This window comes from Hypanus sabinus, chromosome 3 (assembly GCF_030144855.1).
Source record: "Hypanus sabinus isolate sHypSab1 chromosome 3, sHypSab1.hap1, whole genome shotgun sequence".
Lineage (NCBI taxonomy): Eukaryota > Metazoa > Chordata > Chondrichthyes > Myliobatiformes > Dasyatidae > Hypanus > Hypanus sabinus.
The window spans coordinates 90,238,541-90,260,264 of record NC_082708.1 but is presented as its reverse complement, the minus strand read 5'-3'; the positions used below and the strand labels follow the sequence as shown (position 1 = coordinate 90,260,264).

At 44.8% G+C, this 21,724-nt stretch overlaps 1 protein-coding gene across 1 annotated transcript in view; it reads right to left on the bottom strand.

Annotated features, from left to right (window-relative positions):
* Positions 1–15,526, bottom strand: part of myo16 (myosin XVI) — a 502,924-nt gene extending 487,398 nt beyond the window's left edge. Inside the window, exon 1 of the mRNA XM_059963452.1 lies at positions 15,283–15,526. Within this exon, the coding sequence (XP_059819435.1) occupies positions 15,283–15,496 (214 nt within the window). The 5' untranslated portion in view covers positions 15,497–15,526. The remainder of the gene's footprint in view (positions 1–15,282) is intronic.
* Positions 15,527–21,724: the final 6,198 nt, after the last annotated feature.

Sequence of the window (21,724 nt, the reverse complement as noted above, 5' to 3'; positions counted from 1 at the left end):
AACAAAAAAAATTAACCCTGGAAACCTACTTTGTAGATCTATCTCCCCAGCTGAGGATGATCACAGGCATTACCAAACAAAAAACTTCCCAAGTGTTCCCCATACAATCAAAACTTTCAATCTAATCTAGGGTGGCTCCCCTCCTTAAAATTTATACCGTCACTTATTCTACCTTTAATATATATATAGGCTAAAGAAACACAGGTCAAGCAAAGCATTAAAAACAACAAAAACCTAGGAAACTAAACACCAGAGATGCAAATCCCAAATATTTACATTTTGCTGGTTGGAAGTTTTTGTTAATCAGATTCCGCAGCATAGCAGTTCAACCCGATCACATTCCACAAATTAAACTGGAAAAAATGAATGAAGAAGTGAATCGCGAAAATTAAGAGTTTGCCTTGGTAGGTGGCCCCTTCAATGCTGCATGAATAACCTAACAAAAAGTCATTGCTCTTCTCGTTCTTCTCCCCAGCACAAATGGTAAAACCCTTTGGCTGCCTCTGGTGTATCGAAATAATGCTTTTTATCTTCATGGATGACCTGGAGCCGGGCAGGATACAACAGGCCGAACCTGACCACTGTCCCGTAAAGCAGGGATTTCACCTCCTTGAAAGCTGCTCGTTTTTTCCCCAGCTACGCACTAAAATCTTCATGAAAAAACACGCGATGTCCATGGAAATACAGCTCCTGCTTCCATCTACTGATGATGTGTTGCTTATCTTGAAAGAAGTGAAAGAGAACCAGGAACGTTCTTGGTCTCGTTTACTTGGCTTCAGAGACACTGGATGGTTTAGGCCCATCTCAGTGAGCACGCGCAAGTACGAGAGGCCTTGGGAAGAAATTTGTCCCCAGCACTTAGTCAAAAAACTCGGTCATAAACTTAACAAGGTCCGAACCTTCCAAATTTTCAGGAATACCGACCACTCTCAAATTGGATCTGCGACTGATTTTCGTGGTTATCTAGCTTTTCTTTCAGAAGTGCATTGTCGCTTTGCAGCATTGCAGTGGTGGCTTCGGTGCTCGCTAGTCGGTCACTGTAATCAATCAGACCATCTTCAACCTCACGAATGCGTTCATCGTGCGACTCGTAATAAGACATAATTTGTTCCATGGTTGCCATTCACTGGTGACAAAGCATCTTCAATTTCTCTTTTTAGGGCAGAATGCACTGCTTGCTTCATGTCAATAAGAAGTACTAAACGAAGCTTCTCCAAGTCATCGGGCAGTGCAGGTCCAGCGTGCAAAGGCGCCATTACTGTAACACCAGATTTCTTGCTCGAGGCTTCGCTATCTTTTTCCCCAGTTTTACTTCGAAGGTAAATTTTATTTGCCAAGACAGTGTCCAGCAATGTCCCAGGTTGTTCATAGCGTTAAATATTCAGTTATCTCGAGCATATGGCAAAGATAAACAGGTAGATTTTCAATAAAAATAGGGAGCCACAATCACATGCACCTACCTACTCACTCCATGCTCAACCCGGAAGTCCTTATTTATTTTTTAACATGTATTGTAAATGCTCCATATGCTAAATGTCAATCTTCTGGGATATATTTTATTATTTGTTCATCTATTTGTTAAAGTACTATTTTGTGTGTTGTGTGTGAGTTATATATACAGTACTCTGTTGTGCGTCTTGCTGTGAAGTAACATTTTGTTTGGCTGTACATACCTATGGTTGAATGACACAGATGAATGACAATAAACTTGAACTTCATTATCGACCAGCAAGCGTCACTTTGCCTCGAGGCACAATTAGTTCTAAGGTACAAGCCTTAACTGCTATATCTGGGATGTTGCCTGGACTTCTAGTCATTGCTGTGCTGTGTTGTGTAGTGTCCTCAGCACTTTCTTGATATCATTTGTAGTGAAATGAAGTGTGATAATGGGGAACTCTACTCAGCACCTATGACTGAGTTGTGGTTACTACCTGCTTCAGCCTTTCCTTTAGCACTTACTGAGCTCTGTCATCAGTGAGGGTGAAGTCACTCTTGTTCAGCTGTTTAAATGTACAGGTACTATAGATGTGACCTGACTGTAGAGTTTCAATCTGATCCCAGGGTCATGAGATGGCTAAGTTTTGCACAACTGTGATTGTTGTTTAACATACACATAGTGCTGAATTGCAGCTTCATGACTGGCACCTTATGGTTTTTCAACTTGCTTAGTTCTGCTCACAATTCACACTTCCACATCACTCAATGGAGCAGGGTTGGTAAAGTGAAGGATATCCTGGGCCCTGAGACTTCAGACAGTGGTATTGTATGTTTGTGCAGGTGCTGGGTAGTCCACAACACTTCATGGATGCATACACTTAGCTGTGTGATCTGTTCTAAGCCTGTCACATTCTGCTCGACTGTAAAGCTGTACCACTTGGTATGTGGGTTGGATTTTGTCTCCACAAAGACACATTAACAAAATTCTGGCAGGATTAACCCAGACCCCCATAGATAAATTGGTGCTGATGCAATCAATGTTCAGCTGGCAGAGGGATGCTGAATAATTGGGTGATGTAATGAGCAGCTTCACAGACTGAAATAACGTTCCCCCTTTTAAGTTTTATCCAGTTATAATAATAAAAATTCTAACAGCAAACTAGCAGCTTGTTACCTTAAATGTCTTTTTGACAGCTGGAAAATTTTACAAATGATACAACAAATGATCAATACTTTGTTTTAATCAGCAAAAGGATGTTACTTTTTACACTATCCTTTAGCATTCCTTCCCACTTGATGACAAGATGCCTGCTGAACACATTATTTTCATCATGCTCTAGTACTTAAACTTTGAAATCAGATTGCCAGGCTAAACCAGTGACCCTGTTCCTTCCCAGGGTCTCACTCAATTAGAAACCTCCTATCAGCCAGCAGTACAAACTTCAACAAAATCATTGGTGCCAGCAGATGACGAGAAGGCCAAGTTACAGGAGTAACTACTAAGTAGTGAGATAGATACTCTCCTTCCCTGGCATCAGTGTCGTTAGCCAGTAGTTACTGCTGGAATTTACCTTTTTCTCAAGTCAGATTGTAACCAGTTCAATGAACTCTGCTTGCAAGCCCTTGTATCCCAAACAGAGCTGCACTGCTGGGAGTGTTAAATCAAGCATCCTTTACACTGCAGGACAATCCTATAGGCAAATTTCAAGGTAAGTATTTCTGCTTTTCCTGTCCAGCAACAAGGCTGACAAATCTTTCTGTAACTCACTTTCCCTGAGAATTAATTTTTGTGAGTAGAACAATGTAACGACAAACAGGGGTTATGTTCAAACCCCTGACTGATAATGAAGGGTTAAATAGACAATGTTTCATCTTTGCAACAACAAAAGTAACAGAGTCAAGTTCCAAAGTACTAATTATGTTACCATGGAATCTGAACAGCACAACATAGCACTTATGCTCTTGCTTTATAAATCGAGAGAAAAGGTAAGTCCTGATGTCTTTATTCTTGCAAACACATATATTATAGATTATTTTCACTGCTGTATAAATAATTTTATTTCTTGATTATTTTTTAATCTGATAATTAATCATATGTTATGATCACCCTCCTAGAGTTATAGTATTAGGAATCACATCATGGTTTAAAACGTCAGCATGCCTGGAACATGGGCATCTCTGCAGCATCGTGGTTAATGCAATGCCATTACATCTTGGGGCATTCTGGAGTTTGGAGTTCAATTCCAGCACCGTGTGTAAGGAATTTTTACATTCCTTCCATGAACCGCATGGGTCTCCTTCGGGTATTCTGGTTTCCTTCCACAATCCAAAAATGTACTGGGGAGGAGGTTAGTTGGTCATTGTAAATTATTCTGTGATTAACCATAAGACATAGGAGGAGAATTAGGCCAATCAGGCCATGGAGTTTGCTCTTCCATTTCCTCATGGCTGATTTATAATCTCTTTCAACACCATTTTCCAGCCTTTTCCCTGTAACCTTTGATGCCCTAACTAATCAAGAGCCGATCAACCTCCACTTTAAATATATTGACTTGGCCTCCACTGTTGTCCGTGGCAATGAATTCCACAGTTTCACCAGATGTGCCTAAAGAAATTCATCCTCATCTGTGCTGCAAATGGACATCACTCTGTTCTAAGGTTGTGTTCTTTGGCGCTTGAGTCATCCACTAGGAAACATCCTTTCTACATCCACCCATCTAGGCCTTTCAATTTGTGACAGGTTTCAATGAGATGCCCCCTCACTTTTCTAAACTCCAGCAAGTACAAGCTCAGAACATCAAACACTCTTCAGATGTTAATTCTTTCATTCTCAGATTCATTCTTGTGAACCTGCTCTGGACCCTCTCCAATACCTGCATGTCTTATCTCGGATAAGAAGCCCAAAACTGCTCACAATATTCCAAGTGTGGCCTGACCAATGCAATATAAAGCCTGAGCATCACATCCTTGGTCTCAGAAACATAGAAAACCTACAGCACAATACAGGCCCTTCAGCCCACAAAGTAGTGCTGAACATGCCCCTGCCTTAGAAATTACTAGGCTTACCCATAGCTCTCTATTTTTCTAAGCTCCAAAAGTCTCTTAAAAAACCCCATCTATCCACCTCCACCACTGTTGCCGGCAGCCCATTCTACACACTCACCACTCTGAGTAAAAAGCTTACCCCTGACGTCTCCTCTGTACCTACTCCCCAGCACCTTAAACCTGTTTTCCTCTTGTGGCAACCATTTCAACCCTGGGAATAATCCTCTGACTATCCACACGATCAATGTCTCTCATCTTCTTGAAATGAATGCTAACATTACATTTGCCTTCCTCACCACCGACTCAACCTGCACGTTAACTTACAGGGAATCCTGGACAAGGACTCCCAGATCCCTTTGCATTGCTGACTTTTGAATTTTCTCCCCATTTAGATATTAGTCTATGCCTTAATTCTTTCCACCAAAGCACATGACCATACATTTCTCTGCATTATATATCATCTGGCATGTCCTTATCCATTCTCCTAATTTGTCCAAGTCCTTCTGCAGCCTCCCTGCATCCTCAACATTTCCTGCCCCTCCACCTATCTTTGTATCATCTGCAAACTTGGCTACTAAGCTATTGAAACCATCATCCAAACCATTGACATATAACATGAAAAAAAGCACTCCCACTGGTCACCAGCTGCAACCAGAATAGGCCCCCTTAACTCCCACTCATTGTCTCCTGCCAGTCAGCCAATCATCTATCTATGCTAGTATCTTTTCTGTAATATCATGGGCTCTTACCTTGTCAAGTAGCCTCATATGCAGCACCCTATCAAAGGCCTTCTGAAAATGCAAGAAAATAACATGCACTGACTCTCTGTTGTCTCTCATAACTGTTATTTCCTTAAAGAATTCCAACAGATTTGTCAGGCAAAATGTCCCCTTAACAAAACTATGTTGACTTTGGCCTAATTTATCATGTGCCTCCAAGTTCTCTGAAACCTCATCCTTCAGAATGGCTTCCAACTTCTTCCAAAGCACTGACATAAGGCTAACTGGCCTATAAATCCTTTCCTTTGACCTTATTTCCCTTTTAAAGAGTGGAGTGACATTTACAGCTTTCCAGTCCTCCAGACCCAGGCCAGAATCAATGATCGTTGAAAGATGTTTATTAATGGGCTCACAGTCTCTTCAGCTATCTCCTTCAGAACTACGTGCTCAGTTCACTTGGTGGGTTGGCAATGCAGAATGAAGCACCTGTTCCAAGCTGTACCACCAAATAGAAAAAAACTTAGAAAATGGTTCCTGTCTAAAGGAGGGCTCCCGGTGCTCACCGTGTTTAATTTACTTTTATATGTCAAAGTACCTTCGATATATCATCAGATCTCATTATTCTAATAGCTCTCTGCCCTTCCTTATTCATCGGTTCACTTGTGAAGATGGATGACTCAATACCAGACATTAGCTGCCTTACTCTCACACTATGTAACATCAAGGTTGAAAGGAAAAACACTACTCTGCTGGAAATGCAGATGGTGTTGCTTCACCTGAGGTAGATGGAAGACAAGCAGTGCAGGGAGAGTGTGTCCACACGCTCCCAGTCCCAGTACAGGGGGACAGTGTCCACACAGTCCCAGTACAGGGGGAGAGTTTGTCCACTCTGACCCAGTTACAGTATAGGGGGAGAGTGTGTCCACTCTGACCCAGTTACAGTACAGGAGGAGAGTGTCCACTCTGTCCCAGTCCCAGTACAGGGGGAGAGTGTCCACACAGTCCCAGTACAGGGGGAGAGTGTCCACTCTGACCCAGTTACGGTACAGGGGGAGAGTGTCCACTCTGACCCAGTTACAGTACAGGGGGAGAGTGTGTCCACTCTGTCCCAGTTACAGTACAGGGGGAGAGTGTCCACTCTGACCCAGTCCCAGTACAGGGGGAGAGTGTCCACTCTGACCCAGTCCCTGTACAGGGGGAGAGTGTCCACATAGTCCCAGTTCCAGAACAGGGGGAGAGTGTCCACTCTGACCCAGTCCCTGTACAGGGGGAGAGTGTCCACTCTGCCCCAGTCCCAGTACAGGGGGAGAGTGTCCACTCTGACCCAGTCCCTGTACAGGGGGAGAGTGTCCACATAGTCCCAGTTCCAGAACAGGGGGAGAGTGTCCACTCTGTCTCAGTCCCAATACAGGGGGAGAGTGTCCTCTCTGACCTAGTCCCAGTACAGGGGGAGAGTGTGTCCACTCTGACCCAGTCGCAGTACAGGGGGAGAGTGTCCACACAGTCCCAGTTACAGTACAGGGGGAGAGTGTCCACACAGTCCCAGTTACAGTACAGGGGGATAGTGTGTCCACTCTGACCCAGTTACAGTACAGGGGGAGAGTGTGTCCACTCTGACCCAGTTACAGTACAGGGGGAGAGTGTCCACTCTGTCTTAGTCCCAGTACAGGGGGAGAATGTCCACACAGTCCCAGTACAGGGGGAGAGTGTGTCCACTCTGACCCAGTCCCAGTTACAGGGGGAGAGTGTCCACACAGTCCCAGTTACAGTACAGGGGGATAGTGTGTCCACTCTGACCCAGTTACAGTACAGGGGGAGAGTGTCCACTCTGACCCAGTTACAGTACAGGATGAGAGTGTGTCCACTCTGACTCAGTTACAGTACAGGGTGAGAGTGTCCACTCTGTCCCAGTTACAGTACAGGGGGAGAGTGTGTCCACTCTGATCCAGTTACAGTACAGGATGAGAGTGTGTCCACTCTGACCCAGTCGCAGTACAGGGGGAGAGTGTGTCCACTCTGTCCCAGTCCCAGTACAGGGGGAGAGTGTCCACTCTGCCCCAGTCCCAGTACAGGGGGAGAGTGTCCAATCTGACCCAGTCCCTGTACAGGGGGAGAGTGTCCACATAGTCCCAGTTCCAGTACAGGGGGAGAGTGTCCACTCTGTCTCAGTCCCAGTACAGGGGGAGAGTGTCCAATCTGACCCAGTCCCTGTACAGGGGGAGAGTGTCCACATAGTCCCAGTTCCAGTACAGGGGGAGAGTGTTCACTCTGTCTCAGTCCCAGTACAGGGGGAGAGTGTGTCCACTCTGACCCAGTCCCTGTACAGGGGGAGAGTGTCCACACAGTCCCAGTTACAGTACAGGGGGAGAGTGTCCACACAGTCCCAGTTACAGTACAGGGGGATAGTGTGTCCACTCTGACCCAGTTACAGTACAGGGGGAGAGTGTGTCCACTCTGACCCAGTTATAGTACAGGGGGAGAGTGTGTCCACTCTGACCCAGTTACAGTACAGGGGGAGAGTGTGTCCACTCTGATCCAGATGCAGTACATGGGGAGAGTGTCTGACCCAGTTACAGTACCGGGGGAGAGTGTCCACTCTGTCCCAGTCCCAGTACAGGGGGAGAGTGTGTCCACTCTGACCCAGTTACAGTACAGGGGGAGAGTGTGTCCACTCTGACCCAGTTACAGTACAGGGGGAGAGTGTCCCCTCTGACCCAGTTACAGTACAGGGGGAGAGTGTAACCACTCTGTCCCAGTCCCGGTACAGGGGGAGAGTGTCCACTCTGTCCCAATTACAGTACAGGGGGAGAGTGTAATCACTCTGACCCAGTTACAGTACAGGGGGAGAGTGTGTCCACTCTGACCCAGTCCCTGTACAGGGGGAGAGTGTCCACACAGTCCCAGTTACAGTACAGGGGGATAGTGTGTCCACTCTGACCCAGTTACAGTACAGGGGGAGAGTGTGTCCACTCTGACTCAGTTACAGTACAGGGGGAGAGTGTGTCCACTCTGACCCAGTCCCAGTACAGGGGGAGAGTGTGTCCACTCTGACTCAGTTACAGTACAGGGGGAGAGTGTGTCCACTCTGACCCAGTTACAGTACAGGGGGAGAGTGTCCCCTCTGACCCAGTTACAGTACAGGGGGAGAGTGTGTCCACTCTGACCCAGTTACAGAAGAGGGGGTGAGTGTGTCCACTCTGACCCTGTCCCAGTACAGGGGGAGAGTGTGTCCACTCTGACCCAGTTACAGCACAGGGGGAGAGTGTCCACTCTGTCCCAATTACAATACAGGGGGAGAGTGTAACCACTCTGACCCAGTTACAGTACAGGGGGAGAGTGTGTCCACTCTGTCCCAGTCCCAGTACAAGGGGAGAGTGTAACCACTCTGACCCAGTTACAGTACAGGGGGAGAGTGTCCACACAGTCCCAGTTACAGTACAGGGGGAGAGTGTCCACACAGTCCCAGTTACAGTACAGGGGGATAGTGTGTCCACTCTGATCCAGTTACGGTACAGGGGGAGAGTGTCCACTCTGACCCAGTTACAGTACATGGGGAGAGTGTCCACTCTGACCCAGTTACAGTACATGGGGAGAGTGTCCACTCTGACCCAGTTACAGTACATGGGGAGAGTGTCCACTCTGACCCAGTTACAGTACAGGGGGAGTGTGTCCACTCTGATCCAGTTACAGTACAGGGTGAGAGTGTCCACTCTGTCCCAGTTACAGTACAGGGGGAGAGTGTATCCACTCTGTCCCAGTCCCAGTACAGGGGGAGAGTGTCCACACAGTCCCACTCCCAGTACAGGGGGAGTGTGTCCACTCTGATCCTGTCCCAGTACAGGGGGTGAGAGTCCACTCTGTCCCTGTCCCAGTACAGCTGGAGAGTGTCCACTCGGACCCTGTCCCAGTACAGGGGGAGAGTGTCCACTCTGACCCAGTCCCAGTACAGGGGGAGAGTGTCCACTCTGTCCCAGTCCCAGTACAGGGGGAGAGTGTCCACTCTGACCCAGTCCCAGTATGAGGGGAGTGTGTCCACTCTGACCCAGTCCCAGTACGGGAGGAGCGTGTCCACTCTGACCCAGTCCCAGTACAGGGGAGAGTGTCCACTCTGACCCAGTCCCAGTACAGGGGGAGAGTGTCCACTCTGACCCAGTTACAGTACAGGGGGATAGTGTCCACTCTGACCCAGTCCCAGTACAGGGGAGAGTGTCCACTCTGAGCCAGTCCCAGTACAGGGGAGAGTGTCCACTCTGACCCAGTCCCAGTACAGGGGGAGAGTGTCCACTCTGACCCAGTCTCAGTACAGGGGGAGAGTGTCCACTCTGACCCAGTCTCAGTACAGGGGAGAGTATCCACTCTGACCCAGTCCCAGTACAGGGGGAGAGTGTCCACTCTGACCCAGTCCCAGTACAGGGGAGAGTGTCCACTCTGACCCAGTCCCAGTACAGGGGGAGAGTGTCCACTCTGACCCAGTCTCAGTACAGGGGAGAGTATCCACTCTGACCCAGTCCCAGTACAGGGGGAGAGTGTCCACTCTGTCCCAGTCTCAGTACAGGGGAGAGTGTCCACTCTGACCCAGTCCCAGTACAGGGGGAGAGTGTCCACTCTGACCCAGTCCCAGTACAGGGGAGAGTGTCCACTCTGACCCAGTCCCAGTACAGGGGGAGAGTGTCCACTCTGTCCCAGTCCCAGTACGGGAGGAGCGTGTCCACTCTGACCCTGTCCCAGTACAGGGGGAGAGTGTCCACTCTGACCCAGTCCCAGTACAGGGGAGAGTGTCCACTCTGACCCAGTCCCAGTACAGGGGGAGAGTGTCCACTCTGACCCAGTCCCAGTACAGGGGAGAGTGTCCACTCTGACCCAGTCCCAGTACAGGGGGAGAGTGTCCACTCTGACCCAGTCCCAGTACAGGGGGAGAGTGTGTCCACACAGTCCCAGTTACAGTTCAGGGGGAGAGTGTGTCCACTCTGTCCCAATTACAGTACAGGGGGAGAGTGTAACCACTCTGACCCAGTTACAGTACAGGTGGAGAGTGTCCACTCTGTCCCAATTACAGTACAGGGGGAGAGTGTAACCACTCTGTCCCAGTCCCGGTACAGGGGGAGAGTGTCCACTCTGTCCCAATTACAGTACAGGGGGAGAGTGTAATCACTCTGACCCAGTTACAGTACAGGGGGAGAGTGTGTCCACTCTGACCCAGTCCCTGTACAGGGGGAGAGTGTCCACACAGTCCCAGTTACAGTACAGGGGGAGAGTGTGTCCACTCTGACCCAGTTATAGTACAGGGGGAGAGTGTGTCCACTCTGACCCAGTTATAGTACAGGGGGAGAGTGTGTCCACTCTGACCCAGTTACAGTACAGGGGGAGAGTGTGTCCACTCTGATCCAGATGCAGTACATGGGGAGAGTGTCCACTCTGACTCAGTTACAGTACAGGGGGAGAGTGTGTCCACTCTGACCCAGTTACAGTACAGGGGGAGAGTGTGTCCACTCTGACCAGTTTTAGTGCGGGGGTTGGGGTACCCTATTCCTGTAACGTGTCTCATTGTTGGCCTTTCTCAGTCATTTGTAACTCTGGCATTTCTAACACTCATTTGAAATGACTAAACTATAATTATAATTTGGCAGTATTGTCCCTTAATATAATATTACTGCTGTTTGTGCCCCTAACAGTGAGACATCATACACTTGGATTACGAACACAATTGGGAAGCCTTTTTTTGTGTTAGATATACAAATGGCTAATTTATTGTGCTTGATGTTTATCAGAAATGCCAGAGATGTCAAGAAACATCAAAAAGAAAGTTTAAATAAGGGTTTGTGCTGAAGTAGTTGTACATCAGTCCTCATCTGGCAATGGTTTGCTCCTCACTGGCATTTACATGTGCATGGTGCCGTGTGTAATGGAGCATGCTTCTCTTCCACTCAGCCACAAGCAGAAGCCACACGCACACTCAGTTGGATGCAGAAGAGCCTGTAGAACATTTCTGAAGAAAAGCAGTGTTTTCCTTAGTGTTCACATGGATGTTATCCCAGAGTATTCACCACGGATATGGACATGACCCACTCTCTGGCATTCTGTCATGTGAGTTATCTGGTCTGCATTAGTATTAAAACAGACTTTGTCTGGTACATTCCAGGCATCAAAATTGGAATTATTGCCCTCAATATACTTGACATCATAGAAACTTAGAAACGTAGAAAATAGGTGCAGGAGTAAGCCATTTGGCCCTTTGAGCCTGCACACCATTCAGTTTGATCATGGCTGATCATCCAACTCAGAACCCTGTACCTGCTTTCTCTCCATACCCCCTGATCCCTTTAGCCACAAGGGCCATATCTAACTTCCTCTTAAATATAGGCAATGAACCAGCCTCAACGGTTTACTGTGGCAGAGAATTCCACAGATTCACCACTCTCTGTGTGAAGAAGTTTTTCCTCATCCCGGTCCTAAAAGGCTTCCCCTTTATCCTTAAACTGTGACACCTCGTTCTGTACTTCCCTGACATCGGAAGCAATCTTCCTGCATCTAGCCTGTCCAATCCCTTTAGAATTTTATACGTTTCACTAAGATCCCCCCTCAATCTTCTAAATTCCAGTGAGTATAAGCCTAGTCGATCCAGTCTTTCTTCATATGAAAGTCCTGCCATTCCAGGATTCAATCTGGTGAACCTTTTCTGTATTCCCTATATGGCAAGAATGTCTTTCCTCAGATTAGGGGACCAAAACCGCACACTATACTCTAGGTGCAGTCTCACCAAGGCCTTGTACAACTGCAGTAGAACCTCCCTGCTCCTGTACTCAAATCCTTTTGCTATGAATGCCAACATACCATTTGCCTTTTTAACTGCCTGCTGTACCTGCATGCCCACCTTCACTGACTGGTGTACAATGACACCCAGGTCTCATTGCACCTCCCCTTTTCCTAATCGGCCTCCATTCAGATAATAATCTGTTGTCCTGTTCTTGCAACCAAAGTGGATAGCCTCACATTTATCCGCATTAAATTGCATCTGCCATGAATTTGCCCACTGACCTAACCTATCCAAGTCACCCTGCATCCTCTTAGCATCCTCCTCACAGCTTCGTGTCATCCGCAAACTTGGAGATGCTGCATTTAATTCCCTCGTCTAAATCATTAATATATATTGTAAACAACTGGGGTCCCAGCACTGAGCTCCCACTAGTCACTGCCTGCCATTCTGAAAAGATCCCATTTACTTCCACTCTTTGCTTCCTGTCTGCCAACCGATTCTCTATCCACATCAATATCATACCCCCAATACTGCGTGCTTTAAGTTTGCACACTAATCTGTGTGGGACCTTGTCAAAAGCCTTTTGAAAATCCAAATATACCACATCCACTGGCTCCCCCTATCCACTCTACTAGTTACATCTTCAAAAAATTCGATAAGATTTGTCAGACATGATCTTCCTTTCACAAATCCATGCTGACTTTGTCCGATGATTTCACCTCTTTCCAAAGAGGTCAATAGAGTAAAAGTTTCCGAGAAGTGTATGTTGATCAGGGTTGACTGCATCTCACATTTATCTAAGTGATGTTCTACTTCTTCATCACGATCAAGGGAAAATCTGCCAATGCTGGAAATCTGAGCAACGCACACAAAATTCTGCATGAACTCAGCAGACCAGGCAGCATCTGTGGCAAAAAGTACTTCCATCCTGCCGAAGGGTTTTGGCCTGAAATGTTGACTGTAGTTTTTTTCCATAGATCCTTTTACTTCTTGATATTTTGACATACAACTTTCCCTTAAGCTAGATAGCTAATCCTTTTTACATCTTGCATTTGTTATTTCTGTAAGAAATAATAATTCAGTCTTTCCTCTATCTACTTTGATCACATTAGACTGCTGAATTATCAACGTATAGCACTGCATCCACCTACATTAACGACTTAAATGTCATGTAGAACTTTGATAGAAGTGGCAAAGGTGGGTTACTGGTGCCTTAAAACCAGTGACTTCAGCCATTTGGGACTCGTCAGCCATGATTGGCAACTCACCTAGGAGAAAGACATCTCTGATCTTAAACCTCGCTAACTTGCAGCTAGACCCTCTCATGGGGAAGGCTTCGGGAGTAAACCCTGAGGGAAAAATCCAGAGCTGGAGTCCCTTAAGGCAGTCCTACATTGAGTTCGACGCTGACGGGCAACTCCTGCGACACTGCTGGTACCGAACTGCCCTTCCTTTGGGTTCATCAGCTTGCTTCATGGACAACAGCTTGCTCTCCATATCGTACTGCTCGGGTTTGTGCATCCAGACAACTAGAACACAATATCCATGGTCAACTCTGACCAAGGGAGGCCCTCATAGCTCATCGGACCCTGAAGACCTATCCACCTTAATTCTCTTTAAGAGACCCAATAATACGTCCTGTTTTAACCTGACATGCCCTAACATATTAATACTCCAGGCACAGATCTCCCTGTCCTCCATGTTACCCTCTTGGTAAATACTGATGTAAAGTACTCACTAAGTACCTTGCTCACATCCTTCCCATCCAAGGAAATGTTCCCCCCTTTATCCTTGATCGGGCCTAACCTCTCTCTAGTTATCCTTTTACTCCTGATGAATGCCTTGGGATTCTCCTTAATCATACTAGCTAAGGACTTTTCATGGCTACTTTGGTTTTCATAATTCCCTTACTGAGTTCTTTTCTGGCTTCTTAATAATCCTCAAAGGCTCTGTTTGATTCTAGCTTCCTACTTTTCCTTTTTCTTTTTGACTAAATTCTTCATCTCTCCCGACATCCAGATTCTTTCATCTTTACTCAACACCAGTGCAGCCTCTCCTCCTGTCGGGCTACCTATACATTGATTTAAGAAACCTCCCAGATGGTCCTAACAAATTCTGCCCCCAACTAAACATCTCGCACTAGTAAGGTCCCAGTATATATTAGGGAAATTGAAGACCCCATCACAACAACCCTGTTGATTTTACACATTTCTTTAATCTTCCTGTATATCTGTTCCTCAATAGACACGGTCCCAGTGTCTATTGGGGGTTCTGTAGTACAATCCCATCAGAGTGATTTCACCCTTGGCGCGTGGCCTAGTGGATAAGGCGTCAGTCTAGTGATCTGAAGGTCACTAGTTCAAGCCTCAGCTGAGGCAGTGTGTTGTGACCTTGAACAAGGCACTTAACCACACATTGCTCTGCAACGACACTGGTGCCAAGCTGCTTGGGTCCTAGTGCCCTTTCCTTGGACAACATCGGTGGCATGGAGAGGGGGAGGCTTGCAGCTTGGGCAACTGCCGGTCAACCCTGCCCAGGCCTGCGCCCTGGAAACTTTGCAAGGTGCAAATCCATGCTCTCACTAGACTAATGGATGCCTATGGATTTCACTACCCTTCCTATTTTTTAGTTCTACCCATATAGACTGAATGGATGAGCCTCCATTATGTCCCCTCTCAGTGATGCGGTGATATTGTCTCTGATTAGTCATGCGACTCCCCCACCTCTTACTTCCTTCTCTATCTTTCCTAAAACATCAAAACCCTGGCACATTAAGCACTTATTCCTGTCCTCTCAATCAAGTCATGGTATTACCCACAACATTATAGACCCATGTAATGATCCATATTCTCAGTTAATCACCTTTGATTACAATACTCCTCACATTAAAATACACATTGAGCATGAACTAGATGGGCTGAAGGGCCCATTTCTGTGCTGTAGTGTTCTATGAGTGAGTAGGGCTAGAATTCACAGTCCTGCTGTCAGTAATAATTCTCTTCATATTAAATTCCACACTGACCCCTCCCCACCCCATCATATCAAAGAGGCTTTCGATATTCTTGTTCTGGGAACATTCGCAGTATGCTAAACAAGGTATCAGCATATAGACATAGGGTCATACAGGGTTAAAACTTACCCTTCCATGCACATTTCTGAGTATCAATGCTATCTAAGGTGTTGAAATGGACTTAGGAAATTCACCATGTTCATTAATAAATGTGCTTATTCAGCATGGCTGTAACTAATGGTGAACTTGTGATCTTCCTCACTTTATACACGAGGAACTACGAGACAGACAATATTAAAATTTTTAAGCTACAATACCTTCCTTATCATCATGCCGTATAATAGCTTCCTGTATCATGTCTGTAGAACTAAAGTGGACACTCCTCTTCTTTGCATGTTTGTGTTTACATCCAGTTTGTTGTTGGAGTTTTTCCCGCTCATAGTATGCCTTTACTTGGTCACATCGAATGCGTTTCACCAACTGCTGCTGTCCTGAAGGGAGCGATTCCAGTAAACACGGATCAATTTCCATGTCATGCGTTCGGAAAACATTACAGAGCTGGAAGCAACCTAAACAAAGAAAACTCTCATCAGAAGTGTGGATCCACCAGAGAAAAAATTCTATGAACTTAAAATGAAAATGGAGAACATTTAAAATATTTCCTTCAAGTTCTTCAGCTTTCTTTTGAGTGTGCACAGTAACATAGTGATTAGCATAATATTATTACAGACTTCCAGCAAACCACTGTCTGTGAGGAGTTTGTACCTTTGACCATGTGGCTTTCCCCCAGGTGCTCTGGTTACCTTCCGCATCCCAAAGACGCATGGATTAATATGTTAATTAATCACATGGGTGTAATTGGGAGGCAAGACCTCGTTGGGCCAAAAGAGCCTTTTACTGTGCTGTATCTCTAAATACAAGTAGATAAATAAAATTTTTGGTTGCGCCAAAATAATGAAAAATTGTTCCACAATTTCAGTTGGATGAGTTCAATTGTCCATGCAGATCAGGACTGAGGAAAATCCAAAAGCATTTTATACTTGCATTTAAAGAAGATAATGAAGGAGAGGGTATGTCAACTTAGCGATAAAGAAGGAAATTTGTGCTTGGAGTCAGAGCAAGTGGCTGAGGTACTAAATGAATACTTTGTTTCAATATTTACTGAGGAGAAAGATTTGGAGGGTAGTAATAATAGAGTATGGTACTGGACAATTTCGAGATTAAGGAGGAACTAAGGTTGGGTCTTCTGTAAAGCAGTAAGATAGATAAGTCCCCAGGCCTGATAGCATATATTCCAGAATATTGAAAGAAACAAGCGAGGATCTTTGAGACCTTAGTACAACAGGTGAGATTGCAAGAGACTAGACAATAGAATGTTATTTTATTCAAGAAGAGAATAGGGATAATCCAGACAATTTTAGGCAGTGAGCTTCACGATCGTGCTATAGAAGCTTGGGAGAAGATACTGAAGGATACAATTTAGGTGCACGTAGAAAGGTTTAGGGTCAGTCAGTACGGCTTTGTGCAGAGCAGGTCATTCTTTACAATTGTGACTGTCTTCTGAGGAGGCGTTGAAGGTGATCGATGACAAAAGGAAATGGACTTATCTTCATGGCTAAAGGGATTTGTTAAGATTCTTTGTGGTAGATTGATTCCAAAGATTAAAGATGCGTGGGATCCAGAGAGAATGGCAAGTTTAGATTTAGAACTGATTTATCTACAGAAGACCAGGAGTTGGAGCAGAGGGCTGTTATTTTGACTGAAGATCCATGACCAGTGATCCACAAGGATTGGTGCTGGGTCTTCTGATGTTTGTGATATTTATCATAGGTTTGATTGAAAATGTAAATGGGTGGATTCGCAAGTTTGTAGATGACACCAATATTTACAGAAGTAGTGAACTAATTACAAAAGGACTGTCAAAGAATAAAATGGGAATAGATCAGTTGCAGACATAGACAGAGAAGTGGCAAATGGTGTTTAATCTAGACAAGTATGAGCAGTTGTAATTTGGAAGGTCACATGAATGGAGAAAGCATACTGTATACTGTTAAAATATACTTTAATAGTGATGAGATATAGTGATCTTAGGGTTTAAACAACACGCACAACACACTGGAGGAACTCAGCAGGTTGGGCAGCATCCATGGAAATGAAGAGTCAACATTTCATGCCGAGACCCTTTGTCAGGACTGAAAAAGGAGGGGGCAGGGGCCCTATAAAGAAGGGAATTATGAAAACCAAAGGGGCCATGAAAAGTCCTTGGCTAGTAGGATTAAGCAGAGGTGCTTGACGAAGTGGTCAATAACACAGAGCAATCTTACGGTTGAACTGTTTACCTGTTTTTTGCACTACACGAATTTTGAATTATATTTTATTAACTTCTTTGTGGTAATATTTTGTTTTATGGGCTGTGTGTGATATATGTTTTGTAAGTACACCATGGTCGGAAGGAACACTGTTTTGTTTGGTTGTATTCTGTGCTGTATGTGAAAAGTTGTTCCTTAAGGTTGTTACAGCCAGGGCTAGTAATAGCGACAAGCTTCCACTACCTATTAAATGCTCCCGAGGTGCAGCTCAAATAGCCTCTGATATCCAAGTCGAGCTCCTGGCCTTCACGTGTGGCTGAGCTACTAAGTCTAGCAGAACCATTTCTATTGATAAGAGAAGGGACAAAGGCGGGTTACTGATGCCTTAAAACCAGCCGCTTTGGGAAGATGGGGCTCATCACCCATGGTTGGCAGCTCATCTAGGAAAAGCGGAACTCTGATCTCAAACCTTTGCTCCCTAGTACCTATACCCATTCATGGGGAAGGCTCCAAGAGTAAAGTCCAAGTGAGAAATCCAGAGCGAAGGCAACCCTACGTTGAGTTCAAGTCTGACTGGCAACTCCTGTGACACTGCTGGTACCAAATAGTATTGGTCCCTGCCACTTCTTTGGGTTCATCAGATGCATGGAGAGGGGACTCTTGCCACATGGGCAACAGCTAGTTCTCCATATCGCACTGCCTCATCTTTCATAACTAATCAGCTAGGATGCAACTTCTATGGTTGACACTGACCAACAAAGGCCTCGCTCATATGAAAAGTCAGACAACGATAAACTTGATCTTGAGATAGCCAAATTTCTAGTTATGTGTTGCGGAGCTCAGTGCATGAAACTCAGCAGATGTTGCAAAATGACTCAAAGTTTAAATTATATCTTTCCAGTTGGACCTAGGCAATGATGTCACTCAAACAGAAGCAAAAATAAAACTCCTAATACTTTGCATTGAATAATGAATATCGTATTGGAAATCTAGTCTTTCTTTGTTACTGTTTAGAACTCACAAGCCATTCCACTTGTGTATAATTGAGATGTAATCTTATTGTAAAAATTACACAAGCAATTGAAATTAATTTAATTCAGTCAATCACATTAGATTTTTTATGCTAAACCTTATATCAAATAGAGGAATGAATCTGAATAAATTTATGTGAGTAGCAAATAAATGACTTTGTGGTATTAACTCTTTGTGAGATTGCTCTGACATCCCAATTAATACGTCATCTATGTAATGTTTCAGCACTGAATCTGGTATTAATTAGAGGTGGCAGGCTATCAAAAGATAACATCTTTCATTTACTGCATGCAAGTGTGATCTTGGTTAGTTCATAAAGTGGATATAATTAAAATTGAAAATTCTGTTAGGTTCTTCCTGCCCTATCATTAATTTCAGCTGAAGTGGAAACTTCATTTCGTGTAATCACTTTGATTGTGAGCTTATTTTAATGATGGTGTATCTGAAAAGCACTTCCAGCAAAAGTCACATTTCTGACTTCAGAAAAAAATCTAATCTCTTTGTTTTTGGTTCTATCAAAGGGATACTATGCAAAGTATTATTTTAGTATATTTTTCTGCTTGAATTGAAAACAAGGTGTAAATTATTCAGGGTCTAAAAGTTACAGCCCTGCCAAATTCTCAAAATGCATCCCACTGAATAGTAAAGCCTGGTCAAAGTAGACTCACAGATGACAATTGTTATTGCTTTAAGGGAAGCTGTTAATCCCATTGAACCATTTTAATTCTCATCAGTTAGTTGCTTATTCCAGGATCTTTCTTCAGAACAACACAAAATGATAATTATTCAACTATTTTATGCTTCATTGCTGTTTATGAGAGACAAAAATGTTTTGCTCGTTGATTGATTTCATATTTGTCCTTCACTAAAGTCTGGACTGTGTACTGGGATGTCCAGTAATGGAAACAGCGTCACTATGGAGATTCGCTTTCTCATTTATTCTTAAATCACTTATGGCTTTGTAAGGGCTTTCCAAGATTTATTCAACTTGATTCTGGGAATGAAATAAAATCCAACACTTTGAACTTTATTTATTACTGAGAAAAGCAAACTATTGAGTATAGATAGCAATAGGAAAATGAAAAACAGGAATGTCAATGTCAAAAATAAACTTGAGATTTTGCAGATGCTGGAAATCCAGTGCACCACACAGAAAATACTGGAGGAACTGCATAGGTCAGGCAGCATCTATAGAAAAGAATAAACAGTTAATGTCTTAGGCCAAGACCTTTCATTAGGACTGGAAAGGAAGATGTAGAAAAAGATGGGGGAGGGGAAGGAGTACAAGGTAGAAGGTGGGTTGGAGAGGGGAGTGAAATAAGAAGCTGGGAAGTTCCAGGTGGAAAGGGCAAAGAGTTGGGAAAGAAGGAATCTCACAGGAGAGGAGAGTGCACCATGAGAGAAAGGGAAAGAGAAGGGGCACCATGGGGAGGTTAAAGGCAGCTGAGAAGGGGAGAAGAGGCAAGAGGGAGCCAGAGTAAGGAAATGAAGAAAAGGGAAGGGGAAAGGGAAAATATCACAGGAAGTTAGAGATATATGATGGAATATAAGGTGTTACTCCTCCAACATGAGAGTGACCTCATCAGAGGAGGCCATGTCAGAATGAGAATGGGGACTGCATTACAAAAGTGGGGTGGAGCCTAGGAGAAGATGGCACCTAACGGCAACTCCTTTACTTGCTTCTTTGGAAGCAGCTCTATGTCTATCTTTAATATCTCCATTTTTCCCTTTCAGGGTTCTGTTGAAGACCCTGACCTGGAGTTACACGCTGACTTTGGTTCTTTGTGGGAATGTGACCCACTCTCGGGGTTTCTCGAATGGCCATTATTCAATATGACAACAACGCAGCCTAGAAGACTAGAGCGCCTTCAGAGATTTGGGATTTCATGGCTCTGGAGGCAGGCCGACTCCGCTGGAATCTGTTGTGTCATGGGAGTACATGGAAGATTGAAAACAATGAGCTGGCTGCTGGCTGTGAGCCCAGAGACCGGAGTTCTTTGGGCACAGAGCTCTGAAGAAGCGATGCAACAGACTTTTAACACCATAAATCAGTGAGCTGTTTGTTATGTCTCCCCTTTCACTGTGAAATGGCGACTCCTTTTGCCTTTTATTAGTAAGAGAGAGCCTGTGGGTGAACAAGTAGCCTTTGGGGTACTGCAAGTCTGTGTCTTCATTGATGCTTTGGTACACACTTGAGTGCTTGGTGGGGGCTGCCAATACATTTTTTTTTCTGGTGGGAGAAGGGAGATAATTGTTTTGCTGCTTAGGAGACAATGGGAGGGGAGGGGGGAGCTGGGAGTATTTTGGGGTTCTAACATTTCACTGTCATTCATTCTTTGGGGCACACTTCTGTTCTCATCGATGGTTACCAAGAAAAATAATTTCTCTGACACTAAGTGTACCTTTGAAACCTTTCAAATAAATGGTTGGCCACCTTTAGGGAATCCTGAACGAGGGCTTAAGAGTCTCTTTGCACTTGGGATTTTTTAATTTTCTCCCTAAAATATAATTATCAAAATAGTCCACACTTTTTTTCCTTCTACCAAAGTGCATGACCATACACTTCCCAGTACTGTATTCCATCTGTCACTTCATTGCTCATTCACCTAATCTGTTTAAGTCCTCTGCAGCCTTCCTCCCTCCTCAATACTACCTGCCCCTCCACCTATCTTCACATCATCTAAAAGACTTGACCACAAAGCCATCAATTTCTTCATCTAAATCATTGACATGCAATTAAAAATAAGCAGTTCCAATACCGACTCCTGCAGCACACCACTAGTCACCCACAGCCTGTTTTATCATGTGCCTCCAAAAATTCCAGAACCTCATCCTTAACAATCAACTCCACAACACTGAGCTGGCCTATCAATTTCTTTCCTCTGCCTCCTTCCCTTCCTGAAGGGTGGAGGGCCATCTGTAACTTTCCAGTCCTCCAGAATCATGTAAGAGTCCAGTAATTCTTGAAACCTGATTACTAATGCCTGCACAATCTCTTCAGCCAGCTTTTTTAGAACCCTGTGGTGTAGTCCATCTGACCCTGGTGGTGGCCCTGGAAATTGCGGATGCTTTGGTAATCATTTTCGAATGTTCCTTAGATTCAGGATCAGTTCCTGAGGATTGGAGAATGGCTAATTGTATCCCACTTTTTAAGAAAGGAGGGAGGGAGAAAACAAAGAACTATCGTCCTGTCAGCCTAACATCAGTAGTGGGGAAGATGCTAGAGTCCATTATTAAAGATGAAATAGTGGCATATCTAGATAGCAGTGATAGGATTGGGCCGAGCCTGCATGGATTTACCAAGGGTAAATCATGCTTGACTAATCTATTGGAATTTTTCAAGGATGTAACCAGGAAGTTAGACAAGGGAGATCCAGTGGATGTAGTGTACCTCAATTTTCAGAAGGCATTTGATAAG